Below are 22795 nucleotides of genomic sequence, written 5' to 3' on the forward strand. Positions count from 1 at the left end.
AAATATAGTTCTAGGGTTCACTATACATTTTACATGGTTTTGCTGGTCATTACAGAAAACATAACCACAACCACCAAATTTACTTTTTTATGCACCTGGTTTGTAAGTTATCCCTTCGTAGATCTAAAAGATACTCTATTTCCAAGAGTATTTACCTTGTGGAAATTGCACTATCTAAGGCTGTACTCTTATTAGAAAAAAAAAAAAAAAGAAAGAAAGCAAGACTTTTTTGTTAAACACCCTTTAACAGAGGCCAATGCTTTAATTTCTTTTGGACCTCAATATTGTTGTGTTAGTGCTTATCATCCAGAAGTCAGCAGATTTTCCAATATTGAGGAGTGCCCCTATACTTTTCAAGAAGCTGTTCAAGGGCACTTCAGGTTTGCACTTTTTGTGGAAGACCTAGATATAATGTTACAGCTTTTTCTTCCATGTTAGTTTAAATTTGGCAAGCCACTTGAGTAAAGGAAGAGGTAAAAGGGCAATTTTGAGCCATTCTGAGGACTTGTTGTTTGGACTTTTCTGACCCCTTGTGTCTTGAAGATGTGTTTTTAGTAAATAAAAAGTATGTTGATTCCCTGGCATTTATCATCATTGTTTCACGACACTGTGGTTCTTCCATGGCATAGCGCTATCCTTCTCAGAGACAAGAAGATGCTTTTAAACCTGCTGTTGGGGAGAGCCAGAGGTCTCTGTGCAGGGTAGGAGCTGGGGAGGGACAGAGGCGAGTCAGAAGTGCCAGGCATATGGCAGCAGCGGCCTGTGAGAGCTGCAGCAGCGTTTAAGGGAGATGGCTGAGGTCAGGATGTAGAAAGGGGACCTGTAGGGCTCTCTGGTTGTGACACGTGGTGTTTCCTGGGATGCAACTCCAAGCAAGCCACTTATGAAAGCAGACGTCTACACAACTGAGTGGACTAAGCTGAGATTTTTTTATTCTCGGGGGAAATTTTCTGCAGTTAAAAGTGGGGGGAGTTTTCCTACCTGCTTCTCGACACCTCATTCAATAAAGCTGATCTGACAGAACAGCTGGCATCTCTGAAAGCAGCCGGCTGTGATACAATGCAGTAGCAGGAGAAGAAGAAAAAAGAAGGAAAGGGAGAAACGGCCTCTTCTTATTCTGTCGCTGACAAGTGCTGGTCAAAGCAAAACGCTCTTCTTCAGTCTGTCCTAATTCAGCCAGAGCAGTGCAGCCCTACTGAGTGCACATAGGTGGCAACGAGGAAAAGGAAGTGTTTGTATTATCTTGCTACAGAGGAATTGCCTTGGACAGATGTAGAGGAATGAAGCTGGGTTAATTAGCATTGATAATATACAGCTGTGGGCTGGCTTCAGGGGCGGTGGGTTGGCCGATGTAGATAAGGTGCAGGTGTGGCTGGTTCTGTTGAGTGGTTGAGAGTCAATGAAGAGAGAGTGGCTGAGGAAGGAGAGAGGAAGAAGCAAGAGGGGAGAGAACACATGCTCTGGGTGAAGAGAGGAGAAGGCAGCAGAGGGACTGTGTGAAGAGTATGCTGGTATGAGATGGTAAAAGACCTTGTTGCAGCTTAGTTTGGAGAGAGCTGCAACAGACAGACACTGTGCAGAACTCATCCCCATCTGCTGGTTAGCAAGGAGAAAGCAGACTTCACCGCCCATCCAACCACAGCTGCTCAAATCCATGCTGGGCTTCTGGAAGCAGTGTCCCGCCAGTGATTTTACAGCTTTTGGTGCTGTATTTTTGTAGTCTGTATAAACAGATAATTCCATGCAGAATGGGTCAGCGCAATGTCAGCTGCGCCGTGCTAGTATCGTGAGTGATCATAGCTGGTGTAGGAGCTGTTTGCTGGTGTGGGTGAGCATATGTTCAGAAATAAGGAGCTAATCAGAAATGGGAATGTAACTGAGGTTATCAATTCATAAAAGCACAGATACTAGGGACAAGAATAAAACATGAAATTATTCTCCTTGGTATTAATTTTGAAGTCCACTGCTCTAGTACTTTGTTCCATTTTCAGCTTTGCAGAAAAGAACCTGGCAGTGGTGGTGGGTGAGTCAAATGAGTCAGCAGGGTGCTTCTGTGGCGAAGGTGGTCAACCACATTCTGGGCCGTAGTAAACAAAACTGTAGCCATCAGGTCCAGAGAAAAGATTAATTCTCTGTTTCTAGCACTTGTGAGGTTGTGTCTGGAGTAGCGTCCAGTTTCAAACAAGACTCAGCCAGCTGGAACTAATCTGGCTGAGGGCCACCAAGCCTGTTTGGGAGCTGGAGAGCATGATGTATGAGGAGAGGCTGAAGGAGCTGGGTTTGTTCTGCTTGGAGAAGAAAAGGCTCGGTGGGGCATCAAAATTCTGCCTTAACCTTCTCATGACATGACTTTAGGATGCTAAATATGCAATTCTCTGGCTATCACAGATCTCTACATTTGCAGATCCTGCACTCCTGGGTTTAATCACACAGCGGTCACTTGTAGGAGCTGAGACGTGATAGTCACACTTTAGGTTTGAGGCAAAAGTGTGGGGCAAAGAACAACCATTATAGAAGCAAAAACCATGTGCAGAATATTGCTGCTGGGCAGGCACTTCATTGCACCTCCAGACAGATCCTGGCAATCTATCTGTACTTGCCAGGAAGATGAGTGTTTCATTTCGGTCCCACTATGTCACAGACAAGAAGCAGTGGTGATTTTCGCTGCCTTCTGCAGCCATTTCAGGACAAGTCAGTCTCCATTTATATCTGGAGATTTCATACATTGTTCATCATCTTCTATTTCTTATTCTCAGGCTGGGCTGACTGGTTGGGAGCTGTGCTGAGTGGAGGCACTTGGGATGAAGTGGTGTGAGTCCCTATTGTGCAGCTGTCCTTCATTCACCCGTTCTTGAGGAAGCTTTCCACCTAGAAGGGACTGAAGAACCATGGCATAGCCAGGAGCAGAAACCCATAAACATCCCGGCTGGTGAGTCCCTATAGCTCAGCAGAGCACCACCTAAGCCTGCCAGCTTGGGTCGTGAAGCTTCCTGGCAGGTCCATCCAGCTGGGGCAGAGCACACGCTGGCGTAGCTAAGCCTGCTTCTGGTTGCAGTGACGGCTCCCACAGTGCTAACCGAAGCATCTGTGGATGCCGCTTCTGGGATTTACTCACTGTGGTTACCAACTTGGATGTGTCTGTACTCATTGTGTACATCAGTCAAACCACTGGTTCATAGAAGGTTTGAATGAAACCTCTTGAAAAATGTAACCAAATGTTAAACAATAGTCACTAAGTAGTAACAGATGTGGCGGGACCGGTCAAGTGTTCTCGAGGCCTTGCCTTGGCATGCAGCAGCTTCTGGACTAGAATGTGGCTAAACACAGTCCTGCGTTTTTATTTTCTGCATCATGGGAATGTGTTACGCACTCTGAAGAGGTCAGGATAAAAGCTGATTACAAATGTGTTATAAATTCTCACCTGATAAGAGAAACTTGATCTTGAAAATATGCTACACTGATTTTTGGCACATTTCAGCTACATTTTGTTTACAGTAAGCTTCAGTAGAATGACTGGATGCTCAAAACATGGTACTGTACTTACTAAGCAGTGTGACTTCAGGTTATAGTTGAGCACTTTTGTTCATGTGGGCACATTTTGGAAAGCAGGAGACCAAAGGTATCATCTCAGGAGGTACCTTAGGCTGAAGTACGCTGCCTGCTTGGGCAATGCTTTTTTGGAAACAGGAATTTTACAGATGCTGCAGGAAGGTTTCCTTTCAGTTAAGTCCTTTGTGCAGCAGCGGGCTGCAAGCAAATTCATGAAGTCACGTTATAGTTGAACACTGGCATTAAGCTTGACCCTGTGAGGACAAACATTTCCCTGAAGACATTCATACCTTGCATGTATACGTTTGTGTACACATGCAAAAGAGGTAGCAGTGGTACAGTCACCTGTTCTCACATGTTCAGTGCCAGGCACTTTAGATAGCTGTCATTTCGTTGCTGGGCACTTTACCCAACTGTCATCTACCTGGACTTGTGCAAAGCATTTGACACTGTCCCACGTGACATTCTTGTCTCTAAATTGGAGAGACATGGATTTGGTGGATGGACCACTCAATGGATAAGGAATTGGCTGGATGGTGGCACTCAGAGAGTTGCGGTCAACAGCTCGATGTCCAAGTGGACACCAGTGGTGTTCCTCAGGGGTCTCTACTGGAACCAGCACAGTTCAACATCTTTTTTGGTGACATGGACAGTGGGATCGAGTGCACCCTCAGCAAGTTTTCCAGTGACATCAAGCTGCGTAGTGTGGTTGACATACTGGAGGGAGGGGATGCCATCCAGAGGGACCTTGATAGGCTTGAGAGGTGGACTTGTGCGAACCTCATGAAGTTCAGCAAGGCCAAGTGCAAGGTTCTGCAAGTGGGTTGGGGCAATCCCAAGCACAAATACAGGCTGGGCTGAGAATGGACTGAGAGCAGCCCTGATGAGAACGACTTGGGGGTGCTAGTGGATGGGAAGCTCAACATGGCCTGGCAATGTGCACTTGCAGCCCGGAAGGCCAACCATGTCTTGGGCTGCCTCAAAAGAACCATGGCCAGCAGGTTGAGGGAGGTGATTCTCCCCGTCTAATTCACTGTCATGAGACCCTGGCTGGAGTACTACCTAGAGCTCTGGGTCCCCCAACATAAGAAGGACGTGGACCTGTTGGAGTGAGTCCAGAGGAGAGCCACAAAGATGACCAGAGGGCTGGAGCACCTCTCCTGTGAATGCAGGCTAAGAGAGTTGGGGTTGTTCAGCCTGGAGAAGAGAAGACTCTGGGCAGACCTTGTAGTGGCCTTGAGTACCTAAAAGGGGCCTATAAGAAAGCTGGAGAGGGACTTTTTGCAAGGGCATGTAGGGATGGGACCACAGGTAATGGCTTTAAGCTGAAAAAGTGTAGACTTGGATTAGAAATAAGGAAGAATTTTTTTATGATGAGGCTGGTGAGGCACCGACACAGGTTGCCCAGAGAAGCTGTGGATGCCCCATCCCTGGAAGTGTTCAAGACCAGGCTGGATGGGGCTTGGAGCAACCTGGTCTAGTGGAAGGTGTCCCTGCCCATGGCAGAGGGGTTGGAACTAGATGATCTTTAAGGTCCTTTCCAACCCAAACCATTCTGTGATTCTAAGAAATGCTCAGTGAAGATTACTGACTTTACAGTGGCAGTACATGGGGGAAAAAAAAATCACTGATATCTGGAACTGGTCAATCATTTCTAAACCAGTTTCCATCTGGCCAGAATATGTACAATGTGAGAACGGCAGCCTGCACACTCCTAATCTTGCTGTTTGTCTAGTGACGCAAGTGGCAGAGCTGTATCTCTAACATGAATGAGATTAGCAGCTAGAGGGCTTTGTGAATTGACAAATAACTTGGAAAGACAGTAAGTACTAAGTTACCAGTGCATTGTTGGCTAATAACGTCTCAAGTCCCTGTTAGGAAAAGGGATTGGTAATACGGACATTTTCTACCTCACTCGTAGGTCTATGCCAGAGGCGTAAAGGACGCAGAAAGAGCAGTGAGAGACATTTTCTGTCAGAAATGGCAGAAGATCAGGCACATGCCCATGTCTCATTTAGACTTCAGCTGTTGTGGTCTACAAAGATGCTGAGAATGCAAGAGGGAAAGGCTTGGCTGTTCTGGGCCACAGATCTCCCTGGGAGGAATAAAGAGGTTACTGAAAATCAGAGTTGTCCTGACAGACTTATCAAGCTGGGATGCTTAGAAATGAAACCAGCTCAAAGTACAAGGCAGTATATTCCTAATTTCTTTACTGTCTGACAGTGTCCTGTTGCGTTCAATGAGCGTGAGTAAAGCTAAATTGTGAAATCCAGTTAGCACTTCTTTGGTAAGAAGTAAGAAGTGGGAGAAGATAAATACTTTATCTCACTATTTAAAATTTGGAACAAATAGAGTAATTCAATAGTTGAGTGGAACATCTCTCTGAAAACATGATTAGAGAACACTAGAGAAGATGTCAATATTGTGTAACTTAAGTTTATCTTATTAATGCCAGAAAACTTTTCATAATGCCCTTTTGTAATGATTTCCTGGTTTATTGCTTGTATTTTAAACAACCTTCTCCATTTAAAACGTGCAATTACCAGCTTCAAAATCATTGTGGTGGTGTGTTTTTTTTTGGTTTGTTTTTTTTTTTTTTTCCCCACTAAGTAGGGCACATAAAGCCCCTTATGTAAAGAACAGACAAGAAGTCGGTTGTTTACCTCGCTTCTAGGCATCTAATTTCTGGGCAGATTGTTTTACGTGTTTATAAAGTTGACTGGAAGAAAATACAGGGCAGATATGTCACTATTATTAATGCCATTTCTGGCAACAAGAACTGTACTATGCAGGCTCATGCTGAGCTGTTTTTTCCGTCTCCTGCAAATCTCCACCTTGTACCCTGTGGTGATACTGTGGATATAACTGAAGGCTCCAAATACCAGGCAGGTGGGGTAGGTTGGAGAAATCACTGCAATGCTTGACAGCGCTGGTTGTCATTCAGATTAAAATGGTGCATGCTCACATTTTCATAGAGGGCACTTTTCACAGGATAAAAAAGAAGTCAGTGCTTGACATAATTGTATTAGACATTAGAAAGTTGACATTAATTTTTTGCGTGATGCAAACATCAGTGATCTGCAGATTTTGTGTTTAAAAAATAACTCTTGTCTCCCTTTTTTAGAGACCAGCAGGCTGAGCAATTTTTAGTCACCCAGTGACTGCGCAGCTTTTGGTATTTATCTAATGGGCTGTTAAGCTTGATGCTGTTATATTGATTTTCTGAAAATGTCTTTATTAGTGTTATTAAAAAGACAGGAGTGCCTGTATGTCTGTAGGCACTCCAACAAGTTTTTAACAGTGCAGTGGACGTAATGAAATCCAAAAGGTAGTGGATATCAAGCTAGCAAGTTGATTTTCAAGGGGTAGGTTAGGTGGCTGGGTACCATGTCATACCCTCTGCGAGTTCTGGGAAGCCCCTCCAAAACCCTGTAGAACAGAGGCAGACCCTAGCTGTCTTATGTAGACCCTTGCTCAGTGCGTCACCAAATCTGGATGGATTCAGACTTGGAGGGCAGCAGACTTGTACTCTCCAAGATCTCAGAGTAAACAGTCTTGGACCCTATAATGAGGGGAAGTATCAGAGGAGCTTCTCTGTGACCACAGCTGTGGAAAGAGGTGATTCTGCACAGGCTGGCCCCTCCTCATGGAGACTCGGATGACTGAAATTCTTGCCAAAGCCTAAGCAGCAGCCAGATCCTTCGAGATACTTGCAGATACTGTTGCCTGATGCTCCCTATAAGCTGCCCCAATCACTGATGTTATATGATATCAGTTCCTTAAAGATTTTAAGATATAGCACCTCTATAGAATTATTTTTCTTTCCTTGTTTTGTATTTTGTTCTCTGATGTGAAAAAAAAACCCAACCACCAAACCACCACCACTTTTCTCTTTCATTGGACTCATGTTAGGCTCTTCCTGTTTGTGTATTTTTACTTCAGGTATTTCTTCCACCTAGAGATGAATATCTTTTCTTTGTTGCTAGGACTTTCCAGGCTGATCTACCTTTGGGAAACTCGAGCTGTCCTGAACAAATGCCAGAAAATGGCCTTTAATTTCATGGGTCACTTACGCTTGTGTTCAGGCGTGACGTGATCCAATACCCATCCTTTCAGAGTCTGACCTTGCCCATCAGAAAATATACAAGTAAAAAATGTTTAATCCTTCTTGCAGCCAGAGATACAGAGACCTGAGGGAAAAACTGGCTGCAGCAGCAATGTGTTTGCTGCACATTGTGGATGCATCCAGCACACGGCTGTGCTGCCAGGTGCGCTCAGTTACCTCACCTGGAGCCACGTATGCCAGTTGTGAAACTGCTCTCCTAGCACATTGGTATAAATTTGGTTTATGCAAAGTCAGTATTTTCAAAAAAGGAAGTTTGACTTTAGAGTGATTCAACAAAGCTTTCCTAGAAAAAGCTGTTTAATTTCCCTGGGAAGCATTGGGGTCCCTGGATATCTATAAATGTACTTACTCGGATACTTTAGAGCATGAGAACGTGAGACTGTACAGAGATGCTGAAACTCCTGAGTGCTGGCTTGGGCTGATGTGGGCAAGCAGGGACCTGCGAGGCCGCAGAGATGGGCTTGGGCCCCAAAGCAGCCCAACCCACAGCTGCAGCACCACGTCTCAGTGAGCAGTTACCCTGCTTGGCATTTTGGAGGTAGCTCACACAGAGCCAGTCTCAGCATCTGCATTGTGACTGCCCAAATCCTGTACACCATCTCTGGCCTTTCAGCGTATCTGCTCTTGTCTGTCTGTTCCACATCACCCACTCCTGTCCCATAATGGGAATTCTCTGCTACCTTCAGTCCCTTAAGCATTCCCGTGGGACTTAAAAAGAGATGCTCTATTAGCCTTCAGTCCTGGGTAATTTTCACCAGGTGTAATTACAGCCTGACTTCTCTCCATTCCCCCTGAAATTTTACTTTGAAATCGTCACTGCTTCCTATTAGGAAAGCCATTTCACTTCACTCGGGGTGATTGCCCTTCAGAAAAGAGTGAAATGATTTCTAAATGCAGCTTGAAAATGCTTTCAGCTGAAGCTTACTCTGGCTTTTTTTTTTTTTTTTTTTTTTTTCCAGACAGAATGCAGTAAAATTGTTAGTCAACAAAGGAGATGGAAATTGAAGCTTTATGCATATACATCAGAGAGGAGTCTGGCTGATGAAGGGAAAGGTAAAATAATTCTTTCTTCTTTGAAACCTGACCTTTCCTCCGGCAAGGTAAATCCAATTACAATAACTGCACTGATTTCATTGCAGTACCACTGAGAGCACTCTAAACCTATAAAATAAATTAGCATAAACACAAAGCACACATGATAGGTACATGGAAAACTGTTCCAAGTTCTCTCTGTGCAATTTTAATACGTTATTTATCAAAGCTGTGAGTGAAGGCTTGCAAGTGAGGAAGGAATGTTTTCAGCTACATATGACTTGTGATAGTGAAAGAATAAACATTGCTGCTTACTGCTAGGAGGGTGTCTCTTTGCAGAAGGCTTAGTAGAAGAATTTCTACTCCCTGTCCATCACTGAGATTAATTCAGATCCTATTAAACAAGCTTTGTGGAAACATATTGTCTCTATTTTTGTCATCTGCCGTTGTGGTAGTTTTGCATTTGATGTTGCAATTTAAAAAAATTAATTTCTTCCTGACAAACTGATTATAAACCTCTTGGTAGACAAGACTGTACAACATGTGCAAAGATGTGTAAGTACATTGGTTGATTACAAATGGGTAATAAGAAAAAATGGGTATGTATGAAAAAAATGAGATAAATGACCGTGTCTGCAAGTTATTTGCAAGTCCAATGTTATGATTCTCTCTTAATAAGAAAAAACGTAAAAGGTGTGTTGCTGGCTGAGGTTAGACATGACAAGGTGATTTTAGCTTTAAGATGTTAAAAATTTATTTATTGATTCTTAAGTTTACCTTCAGACAAGGCTTGAATTTTAATTGGTATCACTGGGTGAATGTATAATTAATGCAATCTACAATTAAGGTATTGTCTGATTAATTGTTCTTGTAGTTCATTTAGGAAGCCTGTTATTGATATTAGTTACCAGGATAAATGGCTGAGATTGTTACAAATACTGGTACTGAATGTTAAAATCGCTCATAAGCAAGTTAACATATTGTAATATTTTATCTTCTCTAATGATATTAGTAATGGATTCTGTGATAATATTAACCAACAGAACTGGACATTTTGTGAGTCTATTCAGGACTGGTTAAATCACATATGAAATATCAGCTTTTTTACCAGAGGGAATAGAAAGTGGCTCCTTCCTGAACCTTTCATTTCTACCTCAGCCCCTGATTGTGATCAATGGCAATTTTGAAGTTAATAATGGAGACATTTGCATGTGTGTACTGGAAGGTAGCTCCTGTTAACAGTATTAAAGTCTTCTGGGGAGGGGTGTGTGTGGGGGGGGAAGGAGCTGGCATAAGCTAATTAGAAATGCTTGTTATGTACTGTATGTGGAAATGCTACGTTACCTATACTTGCCACATGGACAGAGCACTGGCCAGCCAGCCTCCGGCTGAGCAGAGCAGACTTGTCAGGCTCCCGTCAGGCAGCAAGTGAATATTGAACAGCACCTTTTAGCTCAATACAATTCATACTGCAGATCCTCGGCTTGCTCTCCAGCTCAGTATGGTGTCAGACCTACTGGCTAGAAAATCTTTCTTATTGCAAGATTCTTAATGATCAGGAGAGTTTTAACAGTAAAGCAGAGCTGGCGCTGAAAGAATGAACCCCACCCTACCTCAAAACACTGGACCCTAAGAAAAGGGAAGAAAATCCCTCTACTTAATTTTTTTATCCACCGATCCAAAATTGCCAAGTACATTTTAATTGTATTTTTTATTGGAAACTTAATTAGCTGGATTCCTTGCTTCATATCAGCCATGGGAAGGGAGTGGAATTGTAACTACTGTTGTACCTGCCTATTCATATATTCCACCCTCAAAGTCTCAGAGGTGGAGGACTGTCTCTTTTTTTTTATGCAGCCTCAGGTAGTAGCCAGAACATCACTGGAGTGGCTCCTGCATGTAAGACAGGTATTTAATCCTTGTTTGAGAGTCCCAAAGCAGCCTGGCAGGAGCCTGGTTTCTGCAGGCTTGCACATGCCATTTATTGACTGAACGAGATGCTTTGAGGATGGGGATGCAGAGTCCAGGTATGCCTTAGCCTGTGTTACTACCTTTGAGTTAGTAAACATTAAACCCCTCGGAGAAGGAGCAGTTATACTTGCTCAGATGAATCTCTTTGTGTATGGTAGCTCAGCTGGCAACAGACATATTCATAATAAATGAATATTTGTCACCAGACAGGTGACAATCTTAATACCCCATCAAAACCCACTGAGCTCTCCACCCCCAACCCCCTTTCCCAAAAGCAGCATCTGTTATCCACACTGTTCAGCACTGGGTTGAAGGGGGAAAGAACTGAGAGGTGATGCAGGAAGGTCAATAAAAAACTTATTTGATAGAGGAGTGTTGCAGCCTGGCATTTGATTTTGACAGTTTAGCTATAGAATCATAGAATCATTTAGGTCTGAAAAGACCTTTAAGATCATTGAGTCCAACTGTAAACCTAACACTGCCAAGTCCACCACTAAACCTTGTCTGACAGTTCTGTCGCGCTCCCCAGACACTGACGGCATATCGCATGTCTTTATTTTACCTGTCTTAACAGTCTAACAGAAGAGGTGAACTTCTAATTTTGCACAGGCTGCTTTTATGACAGGAAAAATGCAATCTGGTTGTTATCACTGAGTTTTCATTTAGTAATTTCACGCGTACACCTGCTGTCCTCTCTCTTCCAGTCCTGTACATCCCTTTTTCTGTATACACATCAGGTGTTTTCATACTAACATTTTTGCAGGAGACAGAGAAAGAGCACTACTTGAGAAAATATTTCACACAATTGTGTTTTTATTTATTTTCTTCTTCTCTTGACGTGTACTAAAGTAATGGTCTCTCAGATCTCTGGCTAACCTTAACAAATTATGAAAATAATTGAGATTATGAAAAAAGTCCTGTGCCAGTTATGTCTGAATAAAGCAGTTTACATTAAATTCCATCTGAATTTCTATGGCCTGGGATTAGTGGTTCAGTTATGCCACTGAAGCACAGGCTCCAGCCGATCAAAATTGCTGTGGTGGAGAGCACTCGGCAGGTAGGTGGCCTTTCAGTCACAGCCTTTCTGAGGACAAAGGCCAAGACATTTGCTGCCTTTGTCTTGCTGAAGACAAGCGAGCCCATCCTGACTGTCCAGCAGGACTCACGCTTGGCAAGACGGCAGGAACAGGTCCTGGCCCAACCCAAGTAATTACAAAATAAATGGTACAGGCTAATGTAGAGGAGTGTTGCCTTCATTTCATTTGTAAAGCTTTTGTTTTTGAACTCTTTAATTAAAAGGAAAGGATTTAATATATCAACACAAGGGTGGATACACGTCAACAGTTCAGAAGGCAGTTAAAGGAGCTATCAAGAGGAAGATATTTTAACAGAGACATTTGGAGGTAATGTATCTTTGGAAAAAAGTTCTGCTAAATACTAAGAATTATTTCTCCAGGAGTACTAGATAATTGGACCAGCACATACGCATTACCTAGCGCACAGAGCAAGTCAATTAGCTGATTGCCAGCCTGCCAGCAGAATCAATGTTATCTTATTCATACATTTGCTGCTTGATTAACATTCAGGGGGAAGAAAATGGAAATGATACCATTAAATTCTCAGTTTGCATTCAGATATAGAAACTTCTATGCCATAAATTTTGTATGTATCAGTTATCCATGCTAAACAAGTCTTGACAATGCTCCTCAGCAGCCAGATGCTTTGGGGCTTTATTGCTGCTACAAATCTGCAGAGGAAACATCGTTAAAACTAGCTATTTGTGTAGTCATTTCTTACTCTGAACCTGATAAGATTGCTCAACGTAATCATAACTTATTTGGACACATTTTGTATCATGTGACATGGTCTTTGGCTTCCTAAGGAAAAGCAGTAAATGAACATTTAAAATTTCAAAATTGCAATGGAGACATAAGTGTTCCCGTCTCTAAGGAGTTTCCTAATGTGGAGTCTACTCCACAGAATACAAGAAGCTGGGGGGGGAAGGTTAGGACATGGATTTAGGAGGTGTTAAGGTACATACAAGTCTTGCATATGTGTATCATATGGTAAGGTAAAGCTTGTTTTTCAGAAAGAATGGGGGATTTATTTATCATTTAGCATGGGGCAAGAGTAAGCACATGCATAGTTGCCACACAGAGGTTGTTAACACATGATAAATCCATAATTGAATCTTACTTCATGGTAGCTGAACATTACCACGTCCAATGGGCGAAGCTGAACATCATGATGGCTCATATGCATAATCTTACCCTCTGGGCAGAATTCACCTTGCACATGAACTGGTAAATTCCACTGAGTTTGGCTCTCCAGATCCGGTGAACAGTACTAGCAGCTGCCGGTCCTCCCTCTTTTCTTCATTGCTGGAAGGGGAAACGGTTCTGCAGCCTCTTCTGTGGCAGCTGTGGTGGTGTGCTGCAGGCGGGGGGGTGCTCAGGCCAGGCAGAGGCGGACGAGGTGCTGCACAGCCAAGATACGATCTATAGCCTCGGCGTAAGGTGGCTGCGGGAGGGACAGTATGGGAGAAGAGAGTAAAACAAGGGCATCAGCTCTGGCCTTTTGGCTTGGAGGAACAGTGTGGGTTTGGAGCAAATTCCCTGACGAACCCACCAGCTGTGCGCTGGTATGTTTTGCAGGGTAGATCTGTTGTGATCGCAGCTTCTCCGGGAGAAAACAGCCCCAGAGGCCTCACTTGCGGTACAAACTAAGCCCTGGTACAGAACTAAGGGCTCAGACACATGACAGCTCTCAACGCACGCCTGGTAGGAATGTTTGGTCCAGGGCAGCCCACGAAATGTCGCCTGAATTTCAGCTCCCAGACCACATGTACTGGAGCAGTGAGGAGACCGGCACCAGCTGCTTCAGTTTACCGCTTGGCCCCTCTGGCCCTGCGTTACTGGCTAACAAAGGAGTAACCAGTGAAACCTAGGCACGGTGTTTGCAAGAACCGGCTTTAGAAGAACAGGTTTTATGTGCAAAGAGGTATATGGTAGAGAAAGAGGGAGAATTTCAGAGGAGGGCTCAGCAGGCAGGGATGTCGCAGATTGTGGACTCTGGGTGAAGGGGAGGGGAGCAGAAATAAGTTATAGTGTCCTGCCTGACAAAAGACAAGCGCTGGCTGCACAGCCTTTGGCTGTGGTGAATTTCTGGAGAATGACCATTGTCTTTGGTAGCTCTGGGCCCTGACTCACGCACTTTCTGCTCGTCGCCTGCTCTCTTGCAGAAGCCAGCGGGTCAAGCGGTCTCTCTGGTGCCCCCATGCACTGTACAGCCAAGGCAGCAGATCCCTGGGCTTTCATTTCTCAGTGGGTAATATTTTGGCCTGCAGAAACAAAGAAGTGGCCAGCCCTCCAGAGCACAGGGTGCATTTTAATGCCTAAAAAGTTGAGGCTGCTCAGCACTTGCCCAGGAGCCCTCCAAGCAGGGGCAGCCCTATGCCCAGGCAAGCGGGCAAAGCTGCCTGTGCAAGAGCAGCACAATGGCTGTAGGCTTGCTGGCTTCTTGGCCGGAGCTGTCATTGTATTACTGGTCTATGACAGCAGCTCCCCAGTGGTCCCGCTGCCCAAATACTAGGTAGTAACACATAACAAATTATCAAGTTACCTCATCAGAGGTCTCCTGCCTTGATTTTGCACATGAAACCTGTCATCAAGTATCTTGCAAATTACTGTTAGCCCAAACAAGAAACAGTTTTTAAAAAAACTGGTGATTTAGACATCTTAATTCAGTACACGACTTACAAAACTTAATTATACAGCTCAAAACTTGCAGAAATTGGATAATCTTTTATGGATTTTGGTTTCACTGCTTAGGGTAAAAGTCAAAATGCAAATTTCCATTTGCAGTGAAAATTTTAGTATGTATTTGCTGAGGAAGCCAGCACAATATAAAAACATAAAGTTTTAATTATAACTGCATAAAGTCCAGGCCAGAACCTCCAGAAGAGATACTTGGTCTGCTGGGAAAAAGAGGAGCATGCTTGCGGAGGACATCTCTCATTTGCCAGCCCTCTAGTGTTTCCCAGAGCTGCAGTGTAACATAAACCTGCATTTAGATGGTAAAAGGGAAAATAAGGAAAAGAAATATCTCTTGCTTTAGGTCCAAGTGACTCTTTCCAAGACTTCGCTCTTGGATCTGCCCTCAGTTCCCATCCTGTGGTTACTTTAATGTAAGCGTTCATTAAAACAAAAGGACTTATGGCAGGAGACCAGGCCTCCCCAGCACTTGAGTAGAAATATGGTTTGGAGCAAATTAGGTAGTGGCAGGCCAAGCCAGCAACTCTTATAAGTAAAGACAGGGCTGCAGAGAAATACTTTGACTGCTGCTGTGGGACATTCTGACAAATCTGTGGGAAAGAGAGTTAAACAGGCTTTTGCAAAGATTCTAGAACAGGGGTCCTCAAACTTTTTAACCAGGGGGCCGGCGCGCGGATGAAGTGGCAGGCAGCCATCTGCGTCTGCTTGGTTCCCCCCCAACCCCCGGCGGGGGGGTCTGTAAATACTGGGGGGCCGGATCCAGCCTGCGGGCTGTAGTTTGAGGACCCCTGGTTTAGAGTATAGAGGGGAAAATACCTATCTGCATATACATTTTATTGCTGCCTTTTCTCAGGCTGATGCTGCTTTTCACGGCAGAGAGTCCCTTGATTTCATATGGTCTGAGAGGAGTTTGCAGGAGAGCAGCCAGGCTGCTAGGGGGGCTGGAGTCAGGAGTCTGCACGATGGCAATGACCTTGGGGGTGCTGGATGCCAGTCCTTTCACAGCCACCACTTTCCTAGCTTATATACATCGTCCCAGTGCCTCTGCTTTTACTCATAGGAGAGATGCTTCAGCACCTGTGTTATCTTTGTGGCCCTTCGCTCCATGTCTTCTTCCCAGGTGTTACAATATTCTCTGACACTGCCTTGGAGTCATTCTCATGATACTTAAAGCTTCTCCCAGAAGCTCCTTTGACTCTTCTGTCATTCTTGTTGTCATGTGAAGCACCCCTTTGCTCTGCTGGAATACCTGGTTCCTCAGGTTCTCAGCTCTGTTGGTTTAGATTATTTCTTCCTTACATCTAGGCTGAATCTACTCTCTTCTAGTCTAAAAACACTACCCATGTCCTATCGCTACAGGCCCTATTAAAAAGTCTGAATCCATCTTTCTTATAAGTGCCCTTTAAGTATTGAAAGGCTGCAATAAGGTCTCACTGCAGCCTTCTCTTCTCCAGGCTATTAATTTCTTCTCTACATCCAGTCACTCCTTTCCAATAACAGGATAAAACTGTCAACGTGAAATCCGCATGACTGTACACAGAGGACAAAGAGTGCAGGGTTTTCTTAGCCCCCATTGTGGCATATCCTTTTTTCCAAGTTTGCATGGATGAACACATCCATCACTTTGCAAAAGAAGTTCCTGAACTGCTCTCAGAAGCTCTTTCCCTCAGCAACAAAATGTACCCATCTGTCTCCTGTGCTGTGTGCTCCAGGGTCTGGGCACAGGCCTGTTATCCCAGAGCAGTAACTGTGGTGAACTGCCATGGATGTATTGACATAGTATAAAAGCTCTAAGAGGGAAACAGTATTAATCTTTTAAGCATGCAATGCAATTTTTCTTTACAGGCAAGCATCTGCAACGCAGGTTATGGGGCGGTTTTCTGTCTCATTTCATGCAAGACATCAGATTTTCCTTGTGAATCATGCATTCCTTTTCCAGGGATTTATTGTATTCTGTGCACTCCCTGGATGTGTTTGTGGAAAGCTAGAGTGGTGAATGCTATGAGGCCTGAGAGTATAAAGCAAAATTATTTCTGGTGAACCAAAACAGTCAGTAAACTTCTTTGCTCTTGACACCCAGCAGGAGGCCCAACAACTTCTTTCAGCTTCAGCTGCTCTGACTCTGGGCAAATTCATTCTGTGAACAAACAGCAAGTTAGTAAAGCATTAAGGCAGAAGCATCAATAACCACTGAGGAGAACAGGACTGGCAGGCCACAATTTCTTTGAATCTGACCTGCCGAGCCCTGAAATCCTTATTGGTGTAGCAGAGTCATTCATAATTTTTTCTGTTTGTACAATGTTGCAAAATAGCTAAGAAATGCTTTAAAACTGTTCAGAGAATAGGAAAAGCTGAAAATGTGTTGCTTGTAAATAATTGTGCACAGAATGTTTTCCCATTAGTTACAGTCAGTTTACAGACAGAGTGGAATACTCCTCATTAAGAGTCAGAAAATATTGGAAGGTGTCTGAAAAATAATTGTCCTGTTTAGAACTCCCAGTGTGCTCTGTGGCTTGTATTTTAGCAGAACGATTTTAATGAGAAAACCCATTGTTTCTTTACAGCAAAACATATTCCAAAATGTTTCTGGTAGAATCAAAAAAAAAAAAAAAGTGCTTTCTTCTAGGAGAACAATTCAGAGAGCCTTCCTGCAGCACCCAAAACCATCCTCACCTGCTTGTGCTGGCAGGTAAGGCAGCACCCTACCTAGGGCATGTTCTCAGTTTTAGATTAGATAGTCTAGACACAGCCTAAGTAGCTTTGGGACAAATCGTTTCACTTTCCTGTGCTTCAGTGTCTGCATCCGTAAGGTGGGGACAATGATGATAAGCACCTCTAGAGCTTCTGGGACCCTCTGACCAAAAGGTTAAGGCTGGAGTTTTCACTAGTCCTATTAATACTCTTCTATGACTGTGATATGAAGGGAAGAATTTTCCCCTAGGCAGTGCTAGGTCAGGTGTGTTTAAGGCTGTCTCCAGTTTTCACTGAGTCAGTGGCTTTAGGAGCCTGGGCTCATGCCCTCAGACTTGGTTTTTCATTAGTGCTCCTTCTGATGCAAGCCTGAAAGGGCAGTGACAAGCTTTCTTAAAGCTAGAGATGAAATGCCCTCAGTGCAGCATCTCTCTCCTGCAGACACGGAGCCTGTGAGCACTGTCCCTGCTGGCAGACAACCTGGTGGCTGGTAACCAGCGACAAGTGAGAGGAACTTCAGCTCTGCTCGGCTTGCCTTAGCGTCCAATGCTGGCTTTGGGAGCCAGCTCTGGAGCTACAAAGGGTGTGCAGAACGGCTGTCAGCTATACTAACCACGTCCCCAGCACAGAGATAAATTCTGTCCTGTGGTTTGGTGCTAAGGAGTCATAGGAAGCACTGTGCAGAAAAAAGCTCCCAGGATCAGGGCCTGACTCACTGTCAATATAAAAGTATAAACTACCCAGCACACCTAACTTGCAGGGAATAGAGCATCTTCACCAGCGCGCCGAGTATCAGAAAATCCCAGTGGAGTAAGAAAGATGCACACGTTGCTGGGATGGGTCTAATGCATCATAATGGGAAATTTAGAAAAAAGAAATAAATATAGCTTATTTACAATCAAAACCGAGAAGATGAACATTTCTATGCAACAGATAATTTACAGGTATACATAGAATTTGTAGGTATACAGTTAAGTGTATATAATCCGTGTGTGTTTGCGTACATTTACTCAGTACAGGTAAACGTTAGTAATGTCAATACTAGAAAGCATTATTGTGCTAAAAATATCCCAACAGAAGCACTTCAGCTGGTTGTGAGACAGATATGGCTGATCTGCTGGGTTTGCACAACCTAAATATAGCCCAAAAGATGTTTCTGACACACTTGCCTCTCCGGTTGTCAAACATACTCTGAATAAGAGTTCGCTGAAGAAAGGAGTTTCTGTGCTTTCAGCATGTGGTCTTTTTCCCAGCAAAGTAAATGGGAAAGCAGCCTTGGAGAATGTGAGTCATCTGATCTGTCAAGCTGAAAAACCATTAGGCAGAGACAAGGCAGATGGAAATGCTAATGCGATTCAGGCTAAAGGGACATTTAAAAATGAGGCTTTCTTCCTCATCTTTGCTCATTCATTTTAGGTAAGCTCTTCTCGGCGGGTAGGGCACTAACATTTTCCCTTCAGTTCAGCAAGGCAGTGTTTGCTAGGTGCCTGCATCAGTTATTTACCCCACACCAGCCAAGACCAAGCCGCACGCGCTCTCTGTTTGCTTGGTCAGTGAAATACCGTGTCTAGGCCCCCATCCTGCCCTCAGCAGCAGTTAGCGTGTTAACACTCGGGGATGGGTGCCTGACATCTGCAGCCTCCAGCTTGTGAAAGAGGATGGCACAACGCTCCTGTAACACAATAGGTAAAGTTGAGTGAAGTGGGTGTTCTCTAGGTTTAGCTTGTCCCAGGCGTGAGGAAAGCTATACGCTTTCCTTTCTTTCTTTAAGTTGATCCAATCAAATCTAATATTGATTTCTACAAGGGCACCAACAGGTCCTAAATCAACAGAAACCAGCAGTATCATGAACGATAGTGTCTCCACACAGACTCAAGTCCTGCTCTTGAAGGAATAGGGGACGTGAACCTTAGCGGGCAAACCATCCTAGGAAACACCACCCTCGTTAGACTGGTACGTGTACCCGCCTGAGAACCCAGCCCTCCGTTTGCTGCATAATGAAGACCCCTCTAGCTATTGAATGTTGCTCTTTCCAATGTACTACACAAAGTTCACATCCTCGGTTTTTAGACGTAGTCTGCTTTGCCTGACACTGGTGTATACATATGTTGGTATGGATCGTTTCAGCTACAGACCTGCATGGTTGATATTTATTGCTCGATGTGTGATCCAAGCGGAGAGCGAACAGGCAACCGCAAGGACTTCCCCATGCATTTGTAACATTGTGGGCTGAGCTGCTGCAACCAGGAAGAAATCCACCGCGCTACCTCCCGGCCATTGAAAGTACAGTGGCATAAGGGAGTTATATCTCCCTAAATCTGGCCTCAGGGTCCTATTCTTTTACTCTGCTTTTGTTAATAGGTTGCTGATTTTCTTAAGGCAATTTTCCATATTTTTTCTAATTATTTATTGGTGTTTAACAAGTACTGAAGTATAATGCTTTTAATTTTCCAGAAAAATTAATTGTAACTACAGTATTCATCTAAGTGAATAGGATATAGTGGGGTATTTGGCTCACCTCCAAAGTCTCCATTGCTTTCAGGTGACTCCGAATGGATGGCAGCTGTCCATCAGGCCAGGCAGACAGCTTGCTTGCAGTCCTGTCACAGGTGATGCTCCACTCCTAGGCTGCCTCACTGCAGAAAGATTCCTTCTGCACCTGGGGTGGAATGAGGCCCTGGCTATGCAGGTACAGATTTGTTATTTAAAAAGTCACACCAGTCTATCAGTCATGCAGGCGGTGGTGCCAAACACCCTGCAGCTTGTATTGGAGTGGGTTGGAAGAGAGGTGACCAACCTACGGCCCTGGAGCCACAGGCAGCGTATGAACTGCTTAGATCCCTGCTCATCCCACAGCTGCCTCGCGCAGACAGCTCTGCTAGGGGGACACTGATGTCCCCAGGGCTGGAGCAGACAAGCCAGCAGCAGCCATCGTTTCCCAGCTGCCCTGGACTGAGCTCCATGGCCGCCATTAGCTCCACACCACCCTGTGCTGAGACCTCGAGATGTTACAGCCAGGTCCTTCAACTGTCCCCAGCACCCCCTCCCCTGCCTGCCGTACGTGCCCTGCGCCTTGCTGCCTGTTGGTATTTGGCTGTTCAGGTGTCCTGGTTTCACTGGGTTAGGGTTAATTTTCTTCTTAGTAGCTGGTGCAGGGCTGTGTTTTGGATTTGGTGTGAGAAAAGTGTTGACAGCACTCTGATGGTTTTAGTTGTTGCTGGGTGATGTTTGTACCAAATCAAGGACTTCTCAGTTTCTTGGGCCCTGCCAGCCAGAGGGGTGGAGGGGCACGGGAAACTGGGAGGGGACAGAGCCAGGGCAGGTGACCTGAACTAGTCATATGGCGTCATGCCGAGTATATAAGCTGGGAAAAAAGAAAGGAAGAGGGGGACATCCAGCGTTATGGCGTTTGTCTTCCTGAGTAACCGCTACATGTGACGGAGCCCTGCTGCCCTGGGGATGGCTGAGCACCTGCCTGCCCATGGGGAGTGATGAATGAATTCCTTGTTTTGCTTTTGCTTTACTTATTAAATTGTTCTTATCTCAACTGTTGAGTTTTACATTCCTTTCCGATCCTCCTCCGCATCCCTCTGGGTGAGGGGGGAGTGAGCGAGCGGCTGCGTGGGGCTTGGTGACCGGCTGGGGTTACACCATGACATCAGGCCAAAAAGGTTAGGCATAAATGAAATCACGTATGGGGGGAAATGGTAGCTTTACATGTCCTGCCTACTGCTTATAATAAAATCCCACTTGTACGTGACTAAGCTAGGAAGTAGTACACATTAAACTATTCAGAATAATAGGTATTTATTTTCAGAGCTATTTTCATTAAATATTGGTATAATAGATCCATGTCTGAGGTAATAAATTAAAAATAAAGTCAAGATTTCAGTCCCATATTTTTGCTGCATATTTTTTCTACCATTATACATAGTTTTGAAGCAAACACACATAGTCCATAATTCTGAATGCAGCCAGGAATATTATTTTAACACAGTCACTTTTTGTTCCACTATAATTTTGCTGAGAATGGTTATTGCATGATACACTTTTAATAGATGTTTTAGTTATACTAGAGTTTTCTATTAAATCACACATACCATAGTTATAGGAAGATGGGCATGAAGATGTGCTTTGAGCCAAGGATGGCAAATATTGAATCAAGAGTGATAGCACATACTGCAGGTTTATTGTCTGCCTGCACTAAAGCCCAGATCCAGCAAAGCCATTTCAGTGTGTGCTTAGCTTTAGACGTGTGAGTCGTTCCAGTGTCATCCATGGCCTTAAATGTTTGCTGAATCAAGGACTAGCCACGCCTGCAGACCTCCGTTGATAGTTCTTTAACTGTGCGTTAACTGAAAACAGTTTTGCTGGTTTCCTATTTTGTAAGATATTTTGTAATGACCTTCGTAAGATTTTTCGTATCAGTGAAGCACCCATGAAAGTTTCTAACCTGGTTCATAAATACACTATGAAAAAATAAGCAGCTACAATGACTCTCTTCTACATGTTTTGTTAAAAGCAACACCTGGTTTGAAAAGTTATTAAAGTAATTTTTCCCATGGTAAAATATATTTAAAAAAATAAACTCTTCATTTCATAATCTTCCATCAAACATATAAGCTCATTAAAGGGCAGGGCATACCTCAGGTATTTTCATTTATAAATGCAAGAGACTGAATGTACCAATCTTTTTGCACTTAAATGCTGGTGGTCATAAGGCCCTTTCAGCTAAGTCTCCATCAAGCCCAACACTAGTGAGCTAAAGAAACAAACAAATGAAAATTTTGCTTGCATATAACTTTTTCATAATCCTGAATTGAAAAAAAAATCCTCTCTGCTTAGAAAAAACCTCTCATTTAACTGCTGCCATTAAAAAAGTATACCTCACCTCCATGTTGTTTTAACTTTAATCAGTGATTCCGAATACAAAGAATTTAAACACTCACTAAAATTACTGTGGCATGCCATCAGACTCTTAACGTTCAAAAATTGTGCTAATCCCCACCTAAATCAGGAAGCTATAGTTTAGAGCTCGAGCTAATGCTTGTCTTGGTGTTAAACATCTATTTCCACCAGATTTTCTTTATTCTATTTTGCAAATGACTGACAGTGCTCATGATGTGATCCTGAAAAACTGTTTGGTGTTGTTACCAAAAGCTATAAGTCTGTGTGAAAACTCTCCATGCTCATGCAGTGAATTGCATCGTTGTGGGGGACCGTGGCCTGCACTGCAGTGGTCTCGGGCCTGGCCACGGGGGCACAGCTGCACAGCCCAGGGTCTTCAGTACTCCACCGAGCTCACAATTGCCATTGGTTCATCAAATGTTGCCAACCTTATCTGCTTTGGAGTAGGGATGGAGAGAATTTCCCCAGTGTCAGTTGGTGAGTGAATACCATTGTCTATTATGTTTGAAACTTCCTCCTCGTGATCCTCGTACAGCGTGTTGATGTGCAGCAAAGGGTGGGCTGGGTTGCAGTTCAGTGCAGGTGTTGGCTCTGGCTTGACTTGGTTCAAAGTCATACCTGTTGCAGCAGAGGTTGTGGCTATATGGTTGTGGTTACATGTGACAAAAGCCCCAGCAGTAGGCACAGTTCTGCATGTCTCAGATGAGTATAGGATCTCTTTTGCAGGATGAGAGGTGTCTAAAAG

The 22795-nt window shown here is 44.0% G+C and overlaps 1 protein-coding gene across 3 annotated transcripts in view; it reads right to left on the reverse strand.

Annotated features, from left to right (window-relative positions):
• Window positions 1–1435: 1435 nt before the first annotated feature.
• Window positions 1436–22795, reverse strand: part of PANX2 (pannexin 2) — a 44401-nt gene continuing 23041 nt past the window's right edge. For 2 of the 3 annotated variants that reach the window (XM_080393991.1, XM_080393993.1), the window contains one exon: window positions 1436–22788. In XM_080393991.1, the coding sequence (XP_080250117.1) occupies window positions 22427–22788 (362 nt within the window). In that variant the 3' untranslated portion in view covers window positions 1436–22426. The remainder of the gene's footprint in view (window positions 22789–22795) is intronic. The other variant, XM_080393994.1, reaches the window with a different exon arrangement.

This window comes from Falco punctatus, assembly GCF_963210335.1.
Source record: "Falco punctatus genome assembly, chromosome: 6".
Lineage (NCBI taxonomy): Eukaryota > Metazoa > Chordata > Aves > Falconiformes > Falconidae > Falco > Falco punctatus.